General features: G+C 33.6%; 1 protein-coding gene across 1 annotated transcript; it reads right to left on the bottom strand.

Moving 5' to 3' along the window:
* Window positions 1-843: 843 nt before the first annotated feature.
* On the bottom strand, window positions 844-19,855 carry LOC108360868 (probable protein phosphatase 2C T23F11.1). Its single transcript, XM_017613319.1, has 4 exons — window positions 19,233-19,855; window positions 4,946-5,417; window positions 4,541-4,874; window positions 844-1,809 (listed from the first exon to the last, which is right to left on the bottom strand). Exons 2-4 carry the CDS (start codon window positions 5,225-5,227, stop codon window positions 1,451-1,453), a joined length of 975 nt encoding a protein of 324 aa, XP_017468808.1. The 5' UTR covers window positions 5,228-5,417; window positions 19,233-19,855; the 3' UTR covers window positions 844-1,450.
* Window positions 19,856-21,321: the final 1,466 nt, after the last annotated feature.

Here is a 21,321-nt window from a genome sequence, read left to right as displayed (position 1 = left end):
CAATGGACCATATGCATAAAAGCTAAGCACATGCTTTTTCTTAAAATTGCATACCTTTCACTGAAATTTATTTGAACAAATTGAGTAAAGGTCTGAAATTAAAAAAAGAAAGTATTTGCTTAGGTTTTATGCATACGGCCCAGTATCTTTGGATTTTTAAAAGGTGCATTGGCTACTTTTTGATCGTATATTTCCTTAATAAGAAAATTCCGTTACTTACATATATGATTTTTAGCGCTTTACCAGAATTCGACGGGGGCAAGAAAAGTAAAAATCTGTTAAAGACGAGTTTTGTTTTATAGATATTAGCCACGCCCATAATTTTTAATAGTCATTTCTTCTCGAAAAGCTAGTTTATCAGTTTTAGTATGAAGTAAGTCTATGGCACGCAGAAAACCACCACTTTTTCTTACATTTAATATGCATATTCGCCGTATAATAAATAAATATAAAATCATAGCAGAAGCATACGAACCAAACAAAAAGTAAAAAAAAAAAAGGTTTTTCGTTTTTCCAAGTACATAACTAAATTTTTATTTCATTTCAGTCCCATTTCGACCTCACAAATAAGTAATTTTTATAAGTGTTTCAAAACAAAAGTTGTAACGAAATAATATCTTATTTGAACCATACAGTTAGGTAATAACTATTGCTAGTATGCCAGCATATGTAGGTGTACATGTGTTTATAGTTGTATATTTGATGATTACATCGTTATTAATGTTGACTAACTCTTACGCATAAAAAGGTTTGACTACGCTTTTAATTTAGTTTTAGTTTAAGAGTTTTACAATACTCGCTCAATATCATTAATAAAACAATAATTTTTTAAATTTTTTTTTTAATTTTCGAAATTTATGCCAAAAACAAAAACAATAAAAAACATTCAATACTATCGTCCATATATGTTGCATTAACTATGTTAAGTGTTTCACGTGTGTATGTGTATGTATAGGTGTAATTGTCTGTAATTTAAAAACATTCGTGAAATCGTTAAATATTTTAATTGGAAATTTTACACGATGATACATATTTGTTCATTGAAAAGAGTTACATTTTTGTTTGTTAATTTAGCTGCAGACAATATGTCGTGTGCTGTTTTTAGTGTTGCAACAAGAGCAAAGGCGCAAATTTTTCAAATACAAAAATATAGATATGCATAGGTCATAAACACAAGGAACACAATTATTAAGTAACGCAACCTGTACATTTTACGAAAAATATAATTACTGTTCTTAAAGATGCTTGTCGCAATTTTTAGCTGGCTGGGAATTTTCTTAGTATTACCATTAGCAATATTCCTAACGCGCGTACTAGTAGTCAGAGTCATTGTGGTGGTGTTCATTACATTGCCTGCTGTCGAACTGCCTGCCATTGCTGCTGCTGCTTCTGCTGTGGTCGCTGCTACTGTTGTTCTACTAGCGTTGAATAATTTGAAAATGAAGTTTTGTTATTTTAGATCGAGATCTTCCTCTGTGGACGATGACGTAGTTATGTTGCCGCTGCCACCATTGATATTAGTATTTTTGGCGCAGCGTGCTATCAGCTCTTCGTATGGTTTATTGTGTAGAAAGCAAACAAGCACAACAGTCATATTGTCGCCACCCAGGCCGCCCATTTGACAATCGGGCGCGAGACAGTGATTCATCAATTCTTCGCAAATTTCTTCCGGATACATGCCCATTCCGATACGCTTTCGACAGAAGTCGACGACTTCTTTGTTGCTCATAACATCCCAAATGCCATCGCATGCCAACACAATGAATTCCCAATCGGCTGTGATTTCACGTGTCTCCACATCGGGATAGGCTGCAACAATTAATGAGAGCGACAGCGGTGGCGTCAGCAACGAGTACATAATGGGTTGAAGATGAATGGGTGCGGAAAAGAATATAAAAAATATACAAACATACACATATAAGTATAAAAGTTAATTAAAAATTAATAAGTTAAATTAATAAGTCAAAAAACAACAATCAAATAGTATAAATATTTTCATTAAGCAAGCACATTTGGTTGGTTGCCCCCAAAAAAAAAAAAGGAAACGAAAAATAGCCATCGAAAATAAACAACGAAAATCGGTGGCGCGAAAAGGGGCCAAAGTGCGTAATTACGTATATTTGAAGCTATAAATATAGATCAACACGTTGCGGTGATGAAAGCAATTGCCTTCACTTTATAAATTAAATGTTCATCACATTCTTGCGCTCTTCTTCGTAGTTCACACATTGTTGTTGCGCTGCTGCTGCTAGCAATTGTTTCGCGTGGGTGCTATTGTTAGATCATACAGTGGGATCGACAGCAGCAAAAATTACAATAAATTTAATAACATCGTAGTGTGATAATTTCAGTTACATATATACTAGATATACATACATACAAACATAAGTGATTTTACGTGTGTGCCATTTGTAAAGATACTCAACGTACTCAAACTAATGAATCAGCAACTGCGCTTTGTAAACTACGCTTCAATATATTGCACAAAAACTAGCATCATACTTTTACACACATGCATAGGCTAAGGTCGAGCCTGAGTTCTAATTTTTTTTATCTAGTCTTAATGTATTTTTGGGCAACAAGGAACCCGGTTTGTTTCCAAACCAAATTATGATCGACGAACTATTTCAACTTGCAGGCAACCCTATAGAGCCTCTGGGGTTTCTTGTTAAATAACTGAACCAAGTGAATTTTATAAGCCACATTTTTCGTACAAAACTACTTTCAGGCTTTACGGTTATTTTGACCCATCTAAATAAACTCCCTCAAATTTCGCCGTGGTGATGGAAGTCAGTCAATGTCTTTCCTTTTTACTCATTCCGACCGTTTGGTGGAAATCGCCTGCTCCAATCGCGTTAGTTGTTGAATTCCCGCAGGGTAATCTATTTTTTTTCCAACCGCATGGATCACTGTACTACTTGTTGCACCCTCCGTCTCATCAATCCGGGCTGCGCCACCATTTATGAAGATTATTCGTCATTAGACCACAATCTTTTTTTTTTAAATAATAGTCGTAGCCGATCGACTGTTCAACGCCCGTAGTGCTTCATTTCGAAAATTGCACGACTTAGTTTTGCTTCATGTGGAGAAACTGTGTTCATTAAAACTTTCACTTTTAAATCGCGTGGAACCTAAATATCGATCTTCCTTGGGTATCCAGTCTACTTCGTCTTTTTTTATCGACTCTTTTGAAAGGAACAAGGACACCTCTAACCATCAAAATTTCCGGGGCAAAATGTTTGACAAAAGCGTTCAAACAAGCACTCGCCAATATATATTTCAATAAGGCTGCACTGCACTTTTTCAGAAATATAATGAAAAATGTGGCGAAATTGACCTTTTGGTACAATTATTGCATAAGTATTTCAAGGCAAAACCTTTAGCTGAAGTACATGCATATATTGGAACTATGAAATCATTTTCAAAAATGTGACTTGCAATAAGGAATACATACATATGTATATGAAAAAAAAATTTCCAAATTGTTAAATTGTACCATTGTAGCGCGCAAGCTATTGAGCGACAGGTAAGCAAAACAAGCAAACTTTAATGGAACAGACATTTGGAAATACAAAGCAAAGATTCAAGTATGCAAAAATAAACACATACATCAGAAGTATTAAATCTACACTCATACAGAGGTATAATGAAATTTACATTACGTTTTTGTTTATAGGCAATTAAGTGCCTTTGCTACTCGAGTGCTGATATGATTGTATCTATTGTGTTTACTTGCGAAATGTGAATATGGTCATTCGGTACAGCAGATAATGTACTGCTAAACACAATGGAACATTGCATTCTTGAAATTAAAAAATTCTGAGAAAATCTGCTACATATCGAAAAGTGAAAAATGATTTTACTTGAGATTAATGCGCAACAATTTGGCAGTTGTTAGAAGCATTTGAAAATTTGACTTTAATTTAATTTCCTCACCAGAAAATCAACTACATCGGACAGCTTTAAGTGCTGTGAAAAAACACTATTTTTGAACGTTGTTTTAAGGGTAGCAGGTTCGTTTATTTTTATTTCTGAGATCTAAATTTAGTGGTTTCTTCGCTTAGGTTCATGTAACATTAGATTATTCCTCTACTTTCGTTGTTAATATTCATGTTATAATTATGAGGTATTCTTTTTATTATTTAGTAAGTTGCAGCCCGAATTACCTATGTATATATATGGTCATGACCTCGTACAAATTGCATATAATTTTGTTGCAGTTGTTGTTAATTTGTCATTGAATTCGCATTCTACATATTATTTTCCCTTATTGTAAGAGCATGAAAGTATTTGGAGAATGCTGCTGTAGTCGCAGTCCGGTTACGTAGACGCTACTGTCGTGGTATATTATACTTTAATGAATAGTGCATGTATTCACTATTATTTTAATAACCGTTCATGTCCTTAATGCAGATTTGCCATGAGTGACAACAAATGAATTAGCTAAGCGTATTTTCACTATCACTATGTACGGAGCAGCAGCAAAAATGGTTCTATAACATAACTTTTCTTTTACTAAACTACATACACATGTACATACCGGTTACGATCTGTTCCTCGGGTTTCTTATTGGCATTGCGCTTGAATATGAAATCGCCTAGAGCGCGTGAAAGCGCTAAATTGCCATTTACACGATTGAATTCCACATAGCCGCCACCCTCGTGGATGCGTTTGGTTTCCACCTCATTATTTGGCTTATGGTCCATAGACAAAGTCTCTACCTCTCCATTGATGCAGGCAATTGCACGCGAATCACCAGCATTGGCACAATACAAACGGTTATCTTTAATAAGAACAACGACGGCTGTTGAGCCGGCCATTTGTTCGCCCCATGACTCATTGTAGAGCATCTCATAGTCGATGTCAAGAAATGCCTGCGGAAACAAAAAACCAACAAAGATTAGTACATTTACATTTAATATGGCTGTATGTTGCATCATCTTACCTGTTTTAACGCCCTTTCGACGTTTTCTCTGTACTCGGGACGTTTTAATATGAATTTGTGTAGATGCTTGCCAGCATATTGGGCAACTGTGGCACCACCATGACCATCGTAGACCGCAAAAAAGGACGTGCCCGGATCATCAGGCAACGAAAGTATGTGTGTATGCGAATCTTCCATGTTGATGCGCCAACCTTGCATGCAACTCGAACCGACGCGGTACAATTCATTTTGGCAATATGCAGACTCTTTGGCTGTGACTGGTTCGGAAAGTGTTTGACCCATTTTATTGATGGAGTGTTTGTGTGTGTAGCAAGTGCAGGTGGTGTTGTTGTTGTTGTTGTAGCAAGTGCAATTACTTGGGAGTCTATGGCGACTAGTATTATCCTTTCTTTTACCAACTACTCACTATTTCCGTTGGGATAGTAAAAATTTACTTAATTAGCAAATTGCAGGCCAAACTTTGCTCGCGAAACTGGAATACAACAAACAGAAAACAAGCTGATTAAAATTAATATTGTTACTAGATTTTTAACATAATTTTGTGGAGAAGAATGCATCTGATTTATCGCAGGCAACAAAACACAAGTATGCGTTACAATTTTTTTTTTTTGATTTTTACCTCAATTTCCCGCGATTCATACCAATGCGGTACGGCAAACATTTACAGGATCAACGCGTTTGACATAACCTATCATAAACTTGAAATTCACGCTCAAAAGCTTTACTAAATGTAAAATTTTGTATTCTATTTTTTTTTTTTGTATTTAAGTTACTCCAGAAATGTTTAAAATGATGGAACAAAACACAAATGAAAAAAGGAAGTGATGTCGCAAAGTAAAAACACAAATGACAGTGAGCAAATTACCACACACACCCAAATGCATGCCAGCCAAGCGTCAAATGGAAAGTACAAAAAGTTCTATGAAAACTACGAAGCGTATCAGAAAATAAACAACAATGGGGAAATGGTTGGTTAAGTACAGCCGGATATCTGGAAGATGCATTTGAATAATTCGCATGCGTTAAGCTATAATTGGCTGCCTAACTGGCTGGCTGTTCTCTCCGTTTACCGCCCGCACCCAACCGATGACTAAGCAGACCAATGAGTCGTGCGCGCAGGTTTCACGATTACATCATGGTAAAAAATCAACTACTTAAGTTTTCATCCAAATTTTAATTAAATAAGTATATGCATATGTACATATGTATGTACGCATGCAAGTTTGCGCGAGCGTAAATTTGTATAGTAATTATCTCTGAGTCTTCAGCTAAATATTGACGCTGAATCAAAGCTTTGTTTCAAGAAATAGAATCATTGCAAGTAAATAGATGTATATACACAGATATACATGTGCATATGTATGTAGTTACATATATTCATATATAAATATGCAGCAGCGATTGATTACCTCATAGCTAGTAAACCTTTCTTTAGCATCTTTGATTCATAGCAGCAGAAATTGTTTTTTTTTGTTTCGTTTTTTTTTTTTTTTAAATACTATTGTATGTTTTCGGTTTCCTAACTTGTTTTACTTAACACGTGACCTCTAAAAACATTGTGTTAACAACAAGCAGATGCTAGCGAATCTTATCTACGCTTTATTACGTGTAGTATTTGATGTATGTATGTGCATATGTACAGTTGTACACAAAATAATAGGAGTGCGATATTTTTACCAGCTTTGTCTTTTTTTTTATTTAAAGTTTATCATTTTTTATAAAATTCTAGCTGGTTATACAACTAACACCATGATTTCAAGCTTTGTACTAAAAATCTAAAAACTTCGCAAATTTCCACCCAAATTTCAAACTTTTTAATCAGAACCACAGTTTAGTAGCCCATTTAATTCTAGTAAGTTAATGCTAAAAGATTCTGTTGATTTTTGGCAATTTTTTTTGCTGGCATCCATATATGTATGTAACTAACAGAAAATTGTACGTACTTTGTATGGAAAAAAGGTGAAACACCTTCAACCAAAAAAATTCTCAAAAATCAACGGGATTTTTTAGCAAATTGAAACTTATACTCTATTATACTAGAATTGAATGGGCTACAAAACTGCATACCACAATTTTTTCTAAAGATTCTGATTAAAGTTTAAGTTTGAGGTGAAAATTTGCGAAATCTTTTGGTACATAGTTTAAAATCTGAATTTACATGGCGTTTGTCGTATAAGCTAGACTTTTATAAAAAAGTAATAAACATTAAATAAACAGAAGACAAATAGCCAAAACTGGTGAAAATATCGCACTCCTATTATTTTGTGGACAACTGTACATACATACATACATATATACATAGATAGTCGACGATGGTATAACAATAAAAATAACCTGATTTGTTGTTGTTTTTCAAGTAGGATAAATTAAAGTGCACAAAAAAGTTATCAAAAGTTGAGTAGCATTAGTGTTTGTTTCTGGAAAAAAACTGAGTATATGAGGTACCTACGCGCGAAAAAAGTGAAAATTCATGGCATACAAAATTTTGCAATATATTTTATAAAATATTTGTCTTTGTCTTTGCCTTTGTCTGTTTCTTTAACAAAAAAATATTTGCCTTTGTCTTTGCCTTTGTCTATTTCTTTATCAGCGTCTTTGTCTCTTTGTCTTTGCCTTTGTCTATTTCTTTAGCAGTGTCTTTGTCTCTTTGTCTTTGCCTTTATCTTCTTCATCTTAATCTTGATCTTCATCCTCTAAGATCATAGTCATAATCGTTATCTTCATCTTCCTTAACACCATCTTCTTCTTCATCGCCATCTTTATCTTTTATTGATTTTTTTTCTTTATCTTAATTTTTATTTTCATAATTCTCTATTTATCCTTATCTGTATCTGTACCGTTATCTGTATCCTAATTTTTATCTTCATCTTAACCTTTATCTGTATCTATGGTTTTATCACTGAACTGATTGCCTTCCCCTAATAGTGGGATTGTTCATTGAAAAGATGCATCGCTCGACTTGAAGAAGACACAATTGAATATCTACTGACTCTGTTCTGACTAAAAATAAAACCTCTTAATCACGAGAACTATTAACTCATAATGGAATTTAAAGTTAACAAATAAATTTCAAAAGATTTTCTTTATTCTTGGAAATAAAAATAAAATATCGATTTCAAGAAAAAATCCGCAGAAAATCTAAATGTTGACGAAAAAGAAAACAAATATTATGGACATGGAATTTTTCATAAACTACATATATATGTATGTACACTAGGGTGGTCCAAAATAAGTAAAGTCGGAATTTTAAGGCTCTCACCTCCTAGGATTGTTCTATATCGAAAAAATATACCCCTATTTTTTATTTTAAATTAAAAAAATATTTAGAGTTCGCTCAGAGCGCTCAAAATTTTCCATGTATTTTATATGGGGAAAAACAGCTTTTCGTAGAAGTGGTATAGAATTATTGAAAATCAATATTTTTCGATCGGAAAACTCTGGTTCTCTTCAGGAGACTTCTAGTAACAATACCCCATAGTTTACTTAACCATTTTTTAATACTAAAGATTTTTTATATATCCACCCATTGTATTTTATGGCGGTTTTGGCGGACCAATAAATTATAGTTGCTATGAAAAAATGGTTAAATAAATAATTGGGTATTATTATGAAGAGAAACAGAGTTTTCCGATCGATAGATATTGATTTTTAAGCCACTTCTACAAAAGTTTTTTTTTCCATATAAAATACATGGAAAACTTTGAGCGCTTTGAGCGAGCTCTAAATATTTTTTGATTAAAAAAAAAAAATAGGGGTATAGAATAATCCTAGGGGTGAGAGCATAAACATTCCGACTTTACTCTTTACTTTTATCAGGCATGGCAGATTTTCTCTATATATATTTCATACTGTTGAACAGATTTGACCGGATATGAAATGTGTAACTAAATGTACATACAAATTTTTTAGGTAAAATTTTTTCCTAAAATTAAGCACAATTTGAAAATATGATCTTCCATCCCTGATACGTATGTATATGTATGTATACACTCAAACTCTGTGATTGATGCTTGGGTGCTCATTGTGATGAAACGTTCATTGATACAGATGAGAGCAAAGCACTAAATAATAAAAAAAAAACATTTTGAATGAATGTATTCAAAATTTGTATGCAGCATGTTAATTCACATATATACATACCTACATACATACATAATTTAATATTTAAAAGCGTTTGTATAAAATATTTAGTAGACGCGATGCTAAGAAAAAAGAATTCTTCCTCACACCACTTCAGCATCGAAATAATTATTGCCTACATACATACATACTTAGTATTAGGTAAAAAAAAAACAATAACAAATAAATTCTTAACGAGTGCGATGACGGCAAATTGAAGATACTTAATGCTGCCATTACTTTTAAGGGGAATAATGAAGGAAAGCCTCACATTATACTAAGTAGTAGACAGAAATTGCATAGCTATGGACGTCGCGGCTAATTTTGTGTTTGCATATTTGCGATTCCACTTTTTTGTTTGCAAGTTTAAATCTAAAAATATAAACGCAGGGAAGAAAATTTATTTTTATGCCTTTAGCAGCGTACGCATCGGGTAAGCCGGAAAGTGTTCGCACTTGTTTTTGGCAGAGGAAAAAGGGGAAAAAACTGAGCAGTGGACTAAATACCTTTTGATGAAACTAATTTTATGAAATAAAGTATTTATAAAACATCTTCAATATATATGTAGTATCTAGTTGCTTCATACGAGTACATACAGTAGGAAATCAAAAGCTATGCAAATATATCGCATGCGATAAATATTGTAATCAAGATCTTATTAAACTACAGTAATAAAAATGCCGTCAGCATTGTTGAATTAAAAAAAAGGCGATAACAATATTCTGCGATAACAATTTACTTAAACAATAAAAGCTGGCAAAGTCCATTGCTTTGGCCTCTATGTATACTTTGTATAGAGAAAGAAATGTTGAGTTAGAAAGAGGTGTTGCGCAATTATTTATCCATTTTGCGAAGCGTGATTATCAAATAAATGATATACTTTTTGTTCTCACCCAGAGAAATAATTCTTGAGGCCCAATATCGAATAGTCTGGCACAAATTGCTTTTTTACTTAGACGATGAAAATTAAAGAAATGATTAATTCAATTTTAGAGATTTGGAAGAAATTCGCGTCTTTGTACCACAATTAAAAATTATTGGAAACTTAAAACTTTACTGTAAAAAAAAAAAAAAAAAAAAAATGTTCTTGCAACAGTAGCTGCTACAACAACAATAACACGCTTCTAATCATACAGTTACGGCAACCAATATTTGGATATAAAAAGTTCGACATCTTGTCCTCTTTTAAAAATACGCCTTTGGTATTCAGTTGTGAAAGTTATGAAGACTGTGTTGGGTTGTTGTTGTTGTAGCAGCATACAAATTCCCCAAAGACTTTTTGGGGAGTGTTGCTGGAGTGACAGTCCTTGGCCAGATATAAATCTGGGTCGTTCCGGTTACGTAGACCCGACTGTCGTGGGAACGGACTGTGTTGGGTGGTGACGCTTTGTTAAAAATAAAAATTGACTTGATTTTGTTAAGAAAGTAATTTATTTTTGTTTTACTAAGTACTTCTTCTATCTGGATATCGATAGCTGAGTGGAAGATCGACCTATCTCGGCAGCTAGTTCGAAAACGCCCTATCTCAAAAAACTTTTCAAGAACGCCCTATCTCAGCTTCCGATTCAAAAACGCCCAATTTCAGCACATTTTCAATACATTTTGAAGTCAGATAGGGCGTTCTTCAACAAAATTCTGAGATAGAGCGTTCTTGAAAAGTTTTTCAGCAGATGTCGGTTTAAAACACAGAAAACTTTTTTTGTTCAACATGTACTTCAGCAAAAAGTGAATACCTTAATATTTATTATGTACATATTGTGTGCAAATAAGTATGTATGTATTTAGATTAGCTCTTGCGCTTATCATTGCGCTCACAGCCGAGGGGTAAATACATTGCGAACCTGTCGACACCTTCTTCTCGATACTTCCCTTGGATGGGCTGTGAAAACATGAATTTATGCATGTACCATAGATGCATATATACATATGTATGTATACACTGAAGAGCAAAACTGGAACAACAAAACGGAAAGTTAAGTTGGTGGTAGTGTATTCGTTCGCCTTTCCGATGTTTAACCTAACGTTTGACAGTAAAAATTTAAACATAAATTGCATTGATACAGTTTTACACTGTCTTAGTAATCGCTGAATTATGTATTTAATTCAAGAAAAAGTTTTCGCTCATTTCCTGAAAATGTTTAATTAAATCTGCAAGGGCAAGGGGCCAAATAAAATTGTTATTCGCTAGGCTAGGTACATATGTAAGAGGGTTTCTGAATTTCAAAAACCTTTCGATACCAAGAGAAAAATTAATGCTTCTTCACCAGAGTGGACATTATAGCCCTGTTCGCGTACGCACTATCCAGTAAATCCAGTACTAATTTTACTGGTTTTTTACTGGATGTCGTTTTCGTACGCAAAAACTTGCAAGAAACTAGCAAAAGAGGGGAAATTGAGAGAGCAAAAATGACAGCTGAACTTGCAAGTTTTACTGGATTTTTACTGGATAAATTTTTACTAGCAACTATTTGCTAGTAAGAAAAACAGCTGATGGCATGATGCTTAATGTAATTCACATTAACAAAATAATTGTTTGTGGTCCTTTTAGAGTTGCAATTGACAAAATAAACCCAATGGAATGTTTTCTAAGAAAATTGCATCGGAAAATAACAAATAAATCAGCTGTTCATAAAACTAGCAACTTCTTGCTGGTTTTGCGTTTTGGTACTTTCTTGCATATTTCACTCATTGGGAGTAAATATTGACTTACTCTCCGAAATTTGGTTAGTCGACGTTCAGACACGAAAACTTTTGTTGCGGAAACTCGAAGCTTGTACGGGAGAGAGCGACGAGGAAAGGGGACGGGTACCGAGTCGCCCGTACTCGGGAAACACGCTTTGTGCTCTCGTTCGTCTGAGTAATTCAAGTTGGCGATTCACAGCTGGCAACAACAATTGCGTACAAAAGTTTCTGTGTGTGAATGCAAAGGGCAACACCAAAAGAGAAATCGCCGATAATAAGAAACTCGAGTTTCCGTGTTTGAACGCAGACTTACTGGCAAGTTACTGGATATTTTTTGCTGGAGAATACGAAAACACATCTTATGTCAGAGGTTGAAACAAGTCGTTACAGTGCAAAGATAAAAAGCGGAAGGCAGCCTTGACAATATAAGTTATTTTAGTTAAAAACGCATTTTTACAAAGAAAAGCATATTGAACTGGTGACTGAAAATTATTCTTAAATGGGAATACCCTGCCAACAAAATTTATTTTTAAATGAAAATTTTAACTTGCATAAACTAAAAATAAACGTTTTGAAACAGAAGAGTGGTTCAGATACTGAAGAAATGCTTCAGGGATACTGCTAACCGGCCAAACTATTTAAACCATTACCTTTGCATGTGTATGTTTTATGATGTGGGGCTATAATACGACTTCGGGGGTAAAAATCGATGGGAAAGCGAAAATTACAATAAATGGGCATTTACACGAATATGGCAATTTGTGGATTTTTTTCGATGGGCTTTTATCAATTTCAACAGCATAATAATCGGAAACATTCTGCAAAACTGGGGAAAATTGGAAAACATTCCAAGTTTTATTTTATCATCATTTAAATGTGAAATCAGAAAATAGAGTACAAAAAAGACTTAAAATATTGCAAATACATATATCGCAAGCAAATTCACATTCTGTATTGTTGTTCCAGTTTTGCTCCTCAGTGTATTTTGTGCTTATTTTTATATGTAACTGCGTATATTAACTTACTGCTGAAATTTTAATAATTTTATCTGAAGTCTTTATTTGCCATTTTTACCAACAATACAATGCATACATACATATGTATGTATGTACTTACATGCATGAATATAAGAATCCGTATTTATGTATGTATGCATATGTAAAGTAACGCGAAAGATCTGTTTTGTAGCGCCGCTTTCGTTTGCGCGCAAAGAATACACCTATGTACATATACATATATTGAATGAAATGTATATGTCCATACTACGTATGTTTGTTTGTGTATATTTCAATGCATAACCTGCATTTAGAAATACATATATTCGTAAGCAAATTAGCATCATTTCAGCTTATTAGCCAAACAAATCTAATAAATATGTAGCAGCAAAGATTCAGAAAATGCTACTTAAAGCTTCAGTTATTTTCAATATGGTTTCTATTTTTGTTATTAGGAGTGTTCGCTACGCAATTAGCTATAAGAATTAGCCAGTAACAAAATTCAGAGAATAAGGTATCTTATTCTCCCAAAGAGAGAAACTTACTGAGTTTTGCGCGAACAGGAATTAGCAAACATTAGCAAGCTTCACTGCCAGCTGGGGTCCACGGTTGCATTTCGAGCATAATACATTTTTTAAATTATTTCAGGTGGAAACCAAAACAGGACCTATACGTACATTTCTCCTTATTCTGACTTTCTTCAACATACGCTCCAATTTCATTGTGGAAGTCACTGTCGGATTTCCTATATCGACAACGGTGTCGAGTGCGTTCAGCCGGGTACCGAGTACAAATGTTTGGAATTAATTAAAATAATTGAATAAACGAATATTTACATACTTCTTTCATTAGTAAATCGCAACAAGATTGTTCATTTTTAAATTTAACGAAGTCGTTGATTCAAATTAATGTTGACAAAAATGGAACCGTGTGCCACAATCCTGCTTGCAAATTCTTACTGGCAAATATTTTCCCAGCACGAATTTGCAACTTCCCCTCCAAATGAAATGTCAAAATTGTGCTCTCTCCTTGCAAGTTTTACTGAGTTTTTGGCTAAACGAACACGATTTGGTAACAATTGGTACCAACTTGTACAAATATTTTGCATAGCGAACACTCCTATTATTATTGTAGTTACGTACTTACATACATAAGTATTACGTCATTTTATAAAAAAAACCGATTTATGACTTTGATTATTCGCTGGTTAAGGGAGACTTTCAAGTGCTTATCAATCGTTATTTTATTCAAGGAAAATATCGCCTTTTTATATCCTGCAGGAAATGCATCTATGAGTTAACTTGAAGTTGATTAGGGAGGAACTAAAGGCCATAGATAATGTATATTTTCATTGCGGAAAGCTAACTGTATTTGTATGACGATGGCCACGAGGCAGTAAACTATTCGGCGATTTAACCCCGTTTAGGTCGGCGAAATCCATCAAACGTTGCTCGATTCTAGGCAGTAGACTAACTTGTAACTAACTACTTTTGAACATAAAATATCAACAAGAAAAACATAATATTTTTTTAAATTTTTTTACTTTATTTACATTACATATTTCTTTACATATTCTGCTGTAGGTGGCCCCATATTTGAATTCCGTCAGATGTAACTTAAAAATGATGATATATAATTTCGATATTCATTTTATTTGTCCCCGATTCGAAAAAGTATTTGTGAAGTGCAGAAACAAAGTGTATTCAAAGAATAATTTGTATGAGGAAATTTAAATAGTATACTAGCTTAAAGAAAACAAACTCCCACTGATGTCTTCATGACTCCAGCATTACTTTTCAACTAGTTTAAAGTTGGTTTTTTGTAGTTAAATAAAGACATATCGAAATGGATTATTTTTTATCAATAGAAGCTTTTTAGAACTTTCTCTTATTTATGTGTCAAGTACTCGGTGGGTTTTTATTTCATTAATAATCTCCTTTGATGAGTGTTGCCTGTCACTAAGTAGTTCTTTTGTGACTCTCTGTGATTTGAAGTTCCTACTTAAAGTGGTCTTAATGGTAGGTACCCAGTATGTACTATGTGCATATGTACATATGTATGCACATTAGACCGTACGAAAAAAAGTGTGCCATGGGGTTTGGAATCATTAGGATTTTATTATTTTGCACTCATGAAAAGTACAATTACTTCAAAGCATAAATTTTTCTACGTCGCCAAATGTATCGATAATTTTTTGTGTTCCATAGACATGTAGTTGTAAATATGTATGTACCAGGAAAACAATTGACCAAATTTAGTCGCTTGTTAACGTCAAAAAAACGTGAGTATGTACATAAATATGAATAAATTAATTTAAGCACTTGCGCAGCTTTTGATATATGTATGTACATATATAAATAATAATCCTACGCTCTCCAAATGTGTCTACTGATTTTCCATCCGACTAAACGTAAATTTAGATTGCAGAGGTAGAAAAGAGAGATTGAATGTAGTTCAATTTAAATCTTCTGTTGTTCTTCAAAATCATGCTGGAGTGCCAGTTCTTGTCCAGATCTCAATCTGGGTCGTTCGAGTTACGTAGACCCGACAGTTGTCGGAACGAAACGCTTTAAGGCTTCTAATATATATATAGTCATATTGTTGTAACAACAAAACACTACCCCAGAAAGTAAAAGATCGTTAAAATCTTATATATTTTTATATTTTACATACATTTCAAAAGAGAAATGAATGAAAAACGAAAATACATGCTGACAAGTAAAGGCCTACGGATTTTATCGCTTTACAGATAGCGATATCAGTTTAAAAATACATACATATGTATATGGATTATGTATGTATGTATGTACATTAGACTGTATCACCAAAAATGGTTACGGTTTTTGCCGCCGGGATTGCAAAATCTGTTGTATTTGAAGACTTTTATCAAAATATTTCGGAAAAATATTACGATTTACGTGAGCTTGACCGATCTGAAAATACCTCCGAAAATGGAGATTTTTATGAATAAAGATAGTTTTTGAAAAAAATCCCAAAAACAGCTTAAGCTTAAAACATCTGCATTAAAATAGTAAAAGAAAATTTTCAACGGAATCACAATAATACAATTTTTGATGTTTTTTTTACCTTTGGTTTTGGAAAAACTTGAATAACTGGTCCAAAACTATACCGATTTAGGCTTATGAGGTATCAATGGAAATGTACTTTCTCGCCCTTTTTGTGTCTTTGCACGTCCCTATTTTTCCTTTTTCAAATATCAACACATCTTAATTCAACTTGGCATGACGCTCATACTTTGAATGAACCTATTTGCAAAGAAATATAAAGAGTATGAAAATACTTTTCCAATGGTACCTCATAAGCTTCAATCGGTAAAGCTTTGGCTGAGTTATTCAAGTTTTTCGTTTACCTACATTTGAAAAATATACAAAAACAACATCAAACATGTCATTATTATGATTAAGTTGATTTTTTTTTTTAAATATTGTTATGCGAAGCTAAAAAAAAGATACTTTAAAAAACTAAATTTTTGGAGGTATTTTCAAATCAGTCCAGCTCACGTAAATCTTTACATTTTTCCGAAATATTTTGGTGCAAGTCTTAAAATATAATAAATTTTATAATTCCAGTGGAAAAACAGTACTGATTTTTTTTTTGCATGGGGAGTGATGCAGTCTAATGTACATATGTATATGGTAAAAGATAAAAATTGTGAAGCAAAAGTCATGGTAACGAAAGTATGTAATGAAAATAAATATGTCATAAGGCTTTAAACCAACTGCGTTGCGAACTATGTAGTAACTTATCTACATAGCTTGAAGCTTCTTTTTCACTTTTTCCACTTCCCATCCAAGAATGAAATGATAAGATTTTGGAAATTGCTAGATTACCTACTATGTAAATAAAATCGCAGAAATTATCGCTTGACTGTCAACACCAACGGCACTATTCATCAAGGAAGGATACATTGAATACGTTCATCAATGGTCGTCAAAAGTACTGGATGTATGGATGTACAGCATTTGCACTCTAAATCTCGACTACAAAATATACAAAAGACTTGACTAGACTTGAAATTTCACAGTTGGCTCAGAACCCGATGACAGTGCAATACGAAAAACGAGTTAAGCCGATAGGTGGCGCAGGAGTCGAGATTATTTACATGAAAAGGAATAGCCCCAATAAAAATTTTGCCGATAGGTGGCCCCCGAGTCGATATATGTATTTGGTAAACCAGTATTTATGGTCCAATTTCGTTCATATGTATTTAGAAAGCTTGCTTTAAAAATATTTGTTTTTACAATTAACTTATTACTTAGATAATAAACAACACATGGACATGGAATGCAAATTTATTGTAATCGAGTGTTATTACCTAGGGATTGTGCCCAATGATTGCTTTTATATTTTTCGCTAAATTTTTCTTAATGAAAATACATATATTATTAGAAAAATCTTTATATTCAGTACTATGTTATTATAGAGCACGTATGTACATACATATGTATATACTCGTATAAATACAAACATACATTTGTGTGTATGTATGTATGTAGTTCTTATCTTTTTCACTACATATTCAACTGATTTGATTAGATAACCACGTTCGTACATACATCGGAAAAAAACTTGGAAGTAACGATTAATTTTACAATAAATTGCATTATTTACAGATAAGATTTGTGCTGACAATACTTACGAATTATCTGACTTTGTGCATATAGTATGTATGTACATACATATGTATGTATATACGCCTTTGTACTTATTTTTCTTTATATAAATACAGACCTCCTACAAGTATACCGGCAAGGGAAAATTCCGATCCGACAATAGGCAAGTAATATTTATAAATTTATTATAAGGGGCAATTGTGTATGATAACCTGTACAAATACAGCTATGCTATTAAACACCGTATATTTTAAGAGATTGCTCTGTTTTCACAGGCCTTTATACACACCAAATAATATCTTATTAATTTTCAGTTGGCTTGCGCAATGTCGACCATAGGGACATTAGCGGGAGTTGTCATCTGAAGTTCCGTGAATATCGTTCAGTAGGTCAATGGTGTATATTCCATGCTTTTCGGTGCTTTTTTTAATTCACAACAATAAAATACAAACGGTTTCCATGGTAGCAATCATAAAATTGTAAATGGAAATCCGATACCATTTGCACAATATCCCGAACAGCCCTTATATGTTCACAATATTGCTAGCACTGTACAGTCATTGTTTTTGTTGTTGTAGCAGCATACAAACTCCCCCAAAAGAGTTTTTAAGGAGTGTTGCTGGAGTGACAGTCCTTTGCCAGATATAAATCTGGGTCGTTCCGGTTACGTAGACCCGACTGCCATGGGAACGCTGCACAGTCCTTTGAGCTGTTTGATGTGAGCACATGTCTTTACATAAATAAAAACTAGCGGCTGCTGTGCTGTACTGGTTAGCAGTGCGCGCTACCATTCCACACAGGCCAGGTTCAAGCCAAGTTTCCATATATAGAAAGGCCCTATCTCATCCCGTCAATGAAATACAAAAAACCATAACAACTAAAAAGCCACAATTCACTTTTTGTTTGATTATGATGTATTTCACCCACATCGCTTATGCAATACAAAGTTATAGTTAGTTACGTTTTTTTTTGCAACTAAGTGACATGTGACATAGGACCTTTATATATTTAGGTGACGATATGCATGTAATGTCGGTTTCTGAACCACCTGGAGCAGTTATTTATCTTCTTAAAACAAAGATTGTAGTGTATGTATATATGTAAGTCGAGGGCTTATATTCCATACCTAACATTTATTTACAATTTTCCCGAAAAATAGTTTCTGATGTTAGTATCTATCTGAAACCTAACTGTAATCACTGATGCTAGTTCTAACTATGCAATCCATTGTTAGATTCTATACTTTTAAATCTTATGTGGCTTTCTTTTTAAATCTAAAGCTCATATTTGTGAAAATTGCAGATATTATAATAAAAAAAATTGCAGATAGAGAATTACTTTAAATAGTTTATACAAACAGATGACGGTTACATCTGCTATTCGAGTAGGTATGTAGTTACGTACATTCATAGGTATGAAGGAAAAGTCCATCAGTTGTATGCAAATTGTCTTGGTAACAAATTGTCTTTTGCTGTTATTCCATTTATCCGTCTTCAGGCTAACGAATGTTGATTACGCGCATCAAATATGAAATAGGGATGATGAATAAGTCGTGTTGGCATACACGTGCTCGCTAGCGGCTATCATGGAAATTTTGAAGAAATCAATTTCGATTATAAACCAAAGAATTTGCGTCTTGGCAATAAAATTTGGAACAAACAATTCCATTAGTATTTGCAATGAAGGTTCCTACAAATATATATAGTATGTATTTACTTAGATTATTAGCTTACATGCGAAAATACAAAGCAGTATCAGTAAAATACATAAAAAAACAAACGCATTCAATTGTGTTGATATCGGGTGGCAATCAGACGTGTTGCATTTGTACATAATAAAATCAAAACGCTTACTCACCTGACTGACTGATTTGCTGTGACCGCAAATGTTGGACTTTCAGCCCTATGGCACTCCAGTAGTCGGAGAATTGGTTGGCGCTAAATGCGCTGTTTACACTTAAAGCTACTGTACGCTAGAAATTTTCCTTTATGTCCGTTTGATAGTATTGAATCACCAGCCTCTATGCTGGATGACCAACAAAATGTGTAGTACGGTGATTTATAACGCTTGTCTTCTTGCACACTGTTATTGTTACTGCGTGATTCACTACTATAAATATCCAATTTTTTTTATTTGTACAATAAGATCTACACAATATCCAAGCAAAATGTTTCCCGATTTCAATGCGTGCCAGCCGCTATCGCTTGAGCTTTTGTCGTTTTGGCAAGCGCTCGTCTAGCACCTCTTGACCGGAAAAAAAAAATGTGCCCACAGTTCTCGCTGTCACCAATTGCTTTTGTTCTTGCACTTCCGCGCTTATGTGTTATTGTTTTATTAAATATGTTCACGTTAATTTTCAATTTTCCTGTAATAATTTTTCTCAAAACACAAAATATCACAACAAAAAAACGGTTTCGCATTGATTCTCCGCATGAAAATAAAAATGCTCAGAACATTCGAGTGTTGCCATAGCTATTGTGAAACAGGGTGGAAATGTTTCAGATTTTGGAGAAAGGGGATAATATTAACACAAACAACAAAGTAGTTGATTGGACTAAATTAATATATTTATTACATATGAGTGAAAGAGCTTGTGCAAATATAGCTTAATTTTCATATCCTAGGCAAACTATTATGAAAAGAAAAGTTTATATATGACAATTAATATTCGTTTTTACCCAGTTAATCGGTTTTGATATTGCAACACTGTTACTCGATTTAAATGACGTTTACTTGAACGAGCAACGAGTTTGCAGGGAAAAAGCACAGGGTGACGGGCTACGCAAATAAAATTGCTTACACCTTGTTGTTCACTGAAACAACACAGGGCGCAAGCAAACAAATTCAGTATTTGTTGAGGAAGTTAAAAATGTATGGCCAGTAGTATTTTTATTTAGGTAGGTCGGCAGTAGCTCGGCACTAACTTCATAATTCGAGTAGCCCCTGCTTCCTTTAAATTGAAATAAGTTTCTTTAGTAACAAATGTTCATTAGTTTTGTTTTTGTTTGTGAAATATAAACTCAGACAACTCTTTGGAGTGCGGAACAACTTTTTAGCTCAAAAAACGGAAAGGAACGGAAATGGAAATAAAAGGCAATTCACAGCACCAAATTTCCGTCCAAAATTAGTGGATTATCTACATTATTGCATTCAAGTTGTGTAAAATGTATGTAGAAAAGAATGTTCGGAAACTATTGTTCCGGGCATCGCGAATTCTTTGGAGGAAGTTTCACACATAATGTCACAATTCTGCGCTTGACTGAATATGAACTGGCCTCAAATGAAACCAACCCAAGAGGTAATCAAACTTCATTATACGTAAATTCTAATGCTATCTCTATCAAAGGTAACTCATGACAAATTGGAGTCCATTTTGCGTCGAAATTGGTCTAACCTGGTTTCTTTGTACTGAAGAATTTTCGTAATAGGCTACATATCGTCGTTTAGAGTATAAAACCGCGTATCGTCGTTCTGCAAAACCGCGTAAGTGACATTTTTTGCCAAAAATTGGACTTGCTCACATGAGCTCTTGGCTCAAGCCTTATCCATTCGTCCTGAAATATACTAGCCAGAAATGCGATTGCTTTGTAAAAATGAGCACCATTTTGAAATATATCTCTAGAAAATAATTTATGCAACCTCACATACGCGGTTTTGTACTTGTAAACGACGATATGTATTTTAGTAAGACAAGCCTTCGAAAAGTTAATCTCCAAATGCCTTAGAATATTAGTTTTTTTTTACCAATTGTTCGTTTATTTAAACATTAATGTTTTCTTTGCGGACAAGAAAATGGCATAAAAGCTATTACATATGTACATATGTATGTATGTATGTATGTAAATGGCTGTAACTATGATTAGCGCATTAGATGCTACATAATGAATTTGACTAAATTTTTTTAAAACTAATGAATTTTTCTAAATTAGGGCGCTTTCGAGTTTAT

Source organism: Rhagoletis zephyria, unplaced genomic scaffold (genome assembly GCF_001687245.7).
Source record: "Rhagoletis zephyria isolate East Lansing unplaced genomic scaffold, Rhagoletis_zephyria_1.1 Rzeph_scaffold_00017, whole genome shotgun sequence".
Lineage (NCBI taxonomy): Eukaryota > Metazoa > Arthropoda > Insecta > Diptera > Tephritidae > Rhagoletis > Rhagoletis zephyria.
Note: the sequence above shows the minus strand (reverse complement) of the source record. Positions and strands in the feature narration are given on the sequence as shown.

Coding starts and splice junctions, on each gene's coding strand:
- LOC108360868 (XM_017613319.1), bottom strand. CDS start 5,227: ATGGGTCAAACACTTTCCGAACCAGTCACAGCCAAAGAGTCTGCATAT. Junction 4,875..4,945: donor TCGAAAGGGCGTTAAAACAG/GTAAGATGATGC, acceptor TTGTTTCCGCAG/GCATTTCTTGACATCGACTA. Junction 1,810..4,540: donor CGAGGAACAGATCGTAACCG/GTATGTACATGT, acceptor TAATTGTTGCAG/CCTATCCCGATGTGGAGACA.